Source organism: Nicotiana tabacum, chromosome 17 (assembly GCF_000715075.1).
Source record: "Nicotiana tabacum cultivar K326 chromosome 17, ASM71507v2, whole genome shotgun sequence".
NCBI classification, from domain to species: Eukaryota; Viridiplantae; Streptophyta; class Magnoliopsida; order Solanales; family Solanaceae; genus Nicotiana; species Nicotiana tabacum.
Window position 1 is genome coordinate 140,611,146 of NC_134096.1, and position 4,314 is coordinate 140,615,459.

General features: G+C 41.8%; 1 protein-coding gene across 1 annotated transcript; it reads right to left on the reverse strand.

Moving 5' to 3' along the window:
• Positions 1–577: 577 nt before the first annotated feature.
• Positions 578–2,386, reverse strand: LOC142172144 (uncharacterized). The gene has a single exon (XM_075235928.1). The coding sequence runs from the start codon at positions 2,384–2,386 to the stop codon at positions 578–580; it is 1,809 nt and encodes a 602-aa protein (XP_075092029.1).
• Between the last annotated feature and the right edge of the window lie 1,928 nt (positions 2,387–4,314).

The following is a 4,314-nucleotide window of genomic DNA, read 5'->3' on the forward strand; positions in this document are numbered from 1 at the left end:
GAAGGATTTTGGACTTCTTCAAATTGTGGCTTGGCAAAAGAGCAGGCAATGTGAGGGATTGGTTTGGACAGATTCCAACCATTCTTTTTGCGGGCCTTGGCTCTGTCTATGTCAGCTGATGTTGGTTTAAAGCCCAAGCCAAAGGTAGTTTTATTCAAAAATGGAGCAATGGGGTTCACAATTCCTTGCAGAGAGGATCCCAATCCTTTTCCTGGTTCATAGCCGTTCCTCAACATCAGCGAAGCTACCATCATAGATGTGGTTGAAAGACGGGGATGCAGAATTGGTTTTCCTTCTTCCACTTGGTCCACCTCAATCACCTCAAATGCTTGATATATGATGGATTCACATCCTTCCTTGGCCTCGATATATGGAATGGACGGGTCCTTATAGACGGATGAGTTGTCCTCCCCATGAACAATAATTTCTTGCCCGTCACACTCGAATTTGACCATTTGATGTAGGATGTATGGTACAGCTCTGGCCATATAGATCCACGGCCTTCCCAAAAGAAAATTATAGGAAGTTTCCATATCTAACACTTGAAAGACAATGTTAAAATCAATCGGGCCGATTGTCATGGTGAGTTCGATTTCCCCAATAGTGTCTCTTTTTGAACCATAAAAGCTCTGACGCTGACATTACTGGTTCGAATTCTGTTCGTGTCAATGTTCAGCTGTTGTAGAGTAGAAAGAGGACACACATCTACACTTGAGCCTCCGTCAATCATGACTCCTTTTACGTAGTGCCCTTCACATTTGACCATAATATGCAAAGCTCTATTGTGGCCAGCCCCTTCCTCAGGCAAATCATCATCGCTGAAAGTAATTCTATTTACTTCAAAGAATCTTTCAGCTATTTTTTCTAGCTGATTGACCGTTGTCTTTTCTGAGACATATGCCTCGTTCAAAGTTTTGATCAACACACGACGATGCTCTTCTGAATGCAAAAGCAGAGATAACAAAGATATCTGAGCAGGAGTTTTCCTTAGTTGGTCAATGATTGAGTAGTCTTGCAATTTCATCTTCTTAAGTAATTCCTCCGCTTCATTTTCTGCAACGGGTTCTTTAACTGGCAAGTGACTTTCCCTGGCTTGCTTAGCTTTTCTCAATTCCTCTGGTGAATAACACCTTCCAGAGTGGGTCAAGCCCCCCATTTCACCTGTTTTTTCAACTCTCTCTTTTCCTTTGTATGTCATGACAGTCTTGTTATAATTCCAGGAAATAGCTTTTGTGTTTGTCACTAGGAGTTGGGCAACAGGTCGGATCACGACTAGCTCTGTTATATTCCTCAAACTATTATTCGGAATGATCTTTTGAATGCCCCCGGGGATGTAAAGTTTTGTCCCACCCAATTGGACCTCAACCTTTTTTGTGATTCTAGGAACATAGAGAATCATTTTTTCAGAACCTGCCAAGTTCAAACTAGAACTCACACCTTTCACAATCAACGGTGCCAATTGCGGCGGGCTCACTATCACTTTTAGTTCTGGCCCTATGGTTTTAACAACCATCTCTGTCTTGCCAAGCTTCTTATAATCATGATCATCATAAATCATCCCAATAAAATGTGTATTATCATGAGTTGGGAGCGGATTGTTTGTGATATTAGGAGTATCCTCATTGTTTGTTACCACAATTGCCTTTGCTTCAATCAAATTTTCAATGGCTTTCTTTAATGTCCAATAATTTTCAGTACTATGCCCTTGGGTGTTAGAGTGATACTCACATATTGCATTTGAGTCAAAACCTTTTGAATTTGGATTCACATAACGCGGCATAATAGGTTCAATCAACTTCAACTGCATCAATTTTCGAAATAGGCTTGTATACGATTCTCCAATTGGGGTGAACTCTTTCTTTGGCTCTTGTTCTCTCACATATTCTTGTCGGGGACGAGGATTATATGGTGCCTGAAAATTCGGCCAGAGTTGACGGGAGCCTTGTGGAATCGGTGCCCTCCATTGTTGGTGATTGGGAGGCCTAGTGTAAGCCTGAGCATTAAACACTGTGTATTGTTGCAGGGGAACTGAGTATTGGGGACCTTGAGGCGGATAATAATGTTGAGCAGAATTGGATTGTCCTTGTTGGAATTGCACGTAAGAAGGAGCTATTCCTCTTTGAACTCCCCCGAACCCAGATTCCATCATGGATCCTTCCTCCTTCTTTTTCCGATTTCCGAAACTGCCTAACCCGCTTTGAATTGCTTGTGTGGTCGCCTTAAGGGCTGCCTGACTCACAATTTTGCCTGACTTCATTCCATTCTCAACTATTTCACCGATACTAATCGCCTCAGCGAAAGGTTTACCAATGGGCGACAACATGTAATGGAGGTAATCAGGATCCTGAACTTGGAGAAAATAGTCAATCATTTCTGCCTCTTTCATTGGTGGTTTGACCCTAGCAGCCTGCTCTCTCCACTTGATTGCATATTCTCTGAAGCTTTCTGTTGGTTTCTTCTTTATGTTGACGAGAGAGGAGCGGTCTGGCACTATATCAATATTATACTGAAACTGTTGGACGAAATCTTGAGCCATGTCATTCCAAACGTGCCAGTGAGAGATGTCTTGATCTATGAACCACTCTGAAGTAATTCCTGTCAAACTTTCCCCAAAATAAGCCATGAGCAATTCTTCTTTGCCTCCCGCTCCCCTCAATTGGTTACAATACCTCTTCAAATGGGCCACGGGATCACCATGCCCATCATACTTGCCAAACTTGGGGGTCTAGAAGTCGGGTGGCAAATGAACATGGGGAAACATGCATAGATCGTTAAACGAAACACTCTTGTGGCCCCCCAAACCCTGTATGTTTCTCATTGTTTGTTCCAAGCTCTTTATTTTTCTGGTCATTTCCTCTTGTTCCATATTCTTTTCGGGATTTTCGATCTCAATTGGGAACATGTTATGAGGAGTATGCTTGTATGAATCTGGAACCTTGAAAGTCAGTTCTGGAGAGTAATGTTGGGCATCATAAGCATCCAGTTGTGGATCATTATTGGACTTTTGAGCAAGAGCCGGTTGAGGGACAGTGAAAGTATGGACAATGGGTATAGTAGGTGGGTCATTTCTGAGGGGTGCGATTGGAGGACGTGGAATGGAGGTACTGGGGATAGTGGGAAGGTTAATGCTCGGACTGAATCCAGGTTGGTACAATGGGTTACTTGTTATGGAGATAGGCACTTGAGTGGCAACTGACACATTATGAAGATTATCTGATGGCCCTATGGGTAGTGAGGGCGGTGCTTGTCCATTCACCCAGGCTTGGTACATCTCTGCCAATTGTTGCTTCAACACTCTTACTTCTTCAACCAGTCCTGAACCTTGTTCAACCAATTGTCCATGGACATCATCATTATCTGACTCATTCTCACTGTTGTTTGCCATTCTACTTTTTCCTTTTGATCTCGTATTGTAAGGGTGAGTCGCCAGTTTAAACCACAAACCCACCACCTCTATTTTACTTTATCTTTTAAAATGACAAACAACAAACGTGTTAGAGTTAGGCAATTTGCATATATTAATCACATATGTCATGCACCTAATGCCATTTTCATTTCTAAAATGATCTTGGAAGGCTTTATGCTTCATCCCGGCTTATTGATTTATTGGTTTATTTTCATCTTGAATTTAACGCTTTTTTTTCATCATTTTTTTAGATTAATTATGGTTATGATAGCATCCGATGAGGATTGCCTACGTATCATGACGCCGCATGAACCAGACCATTACGTAGTTCAGGGGAAAACAATAATAGTTTTTTTTTTTAACAAAACGAAATAATACAATAACAGAAAGGACATTACATTGAAAATGACTTACCAAACTCTGACAAGACTAAAAGACAGCGATTTTAAAGATTCAACAATGACTTAAACTAAAACATAACTACTACATGAAAAGTTCTAACAACTACGACTATAATTCAACTCCACAATCTTCTGGCTTTCAAACACTGGAACATCTGCTCATGGTGGGGCTTGCCCTGGTTGACCCCCTAATGTACGGTACATCCTTTCCAACTCTGCTGCAAGATGACGGGCAAAAGTAGGTGCATGCTCCAAAAATTTCTCATAATCCATCCCTTGGCAGTTCACATAAGTTTGAGCGGTATAAACAACCAAATTATGGACTTGCTCTTTGAAGTACTAGAAATTCTGATCTCGATCTTGTAACTGCTACTGGCGAGTGGTGGCTATCTCCCTTATGTGGCCCTCACGATCTAAGGCTGACTCCAACTAAGCCCGAAGTCTAGCCTGCTCGAGTCTCGCCTGAGCCATCTCCCTATCAAAATCTGCATGTTGGTATTCTCTATT

Bases quoted from the DNA above. Each gene is read 5' to 3' on its own strand.
- LOC142172144 (XM_075235928.1), bottom strand. From the start codon at position 2,386: ATGAAAGAGGCAGAAATGATTGACTATTTTCTCCAAGTTCAGGATCCT.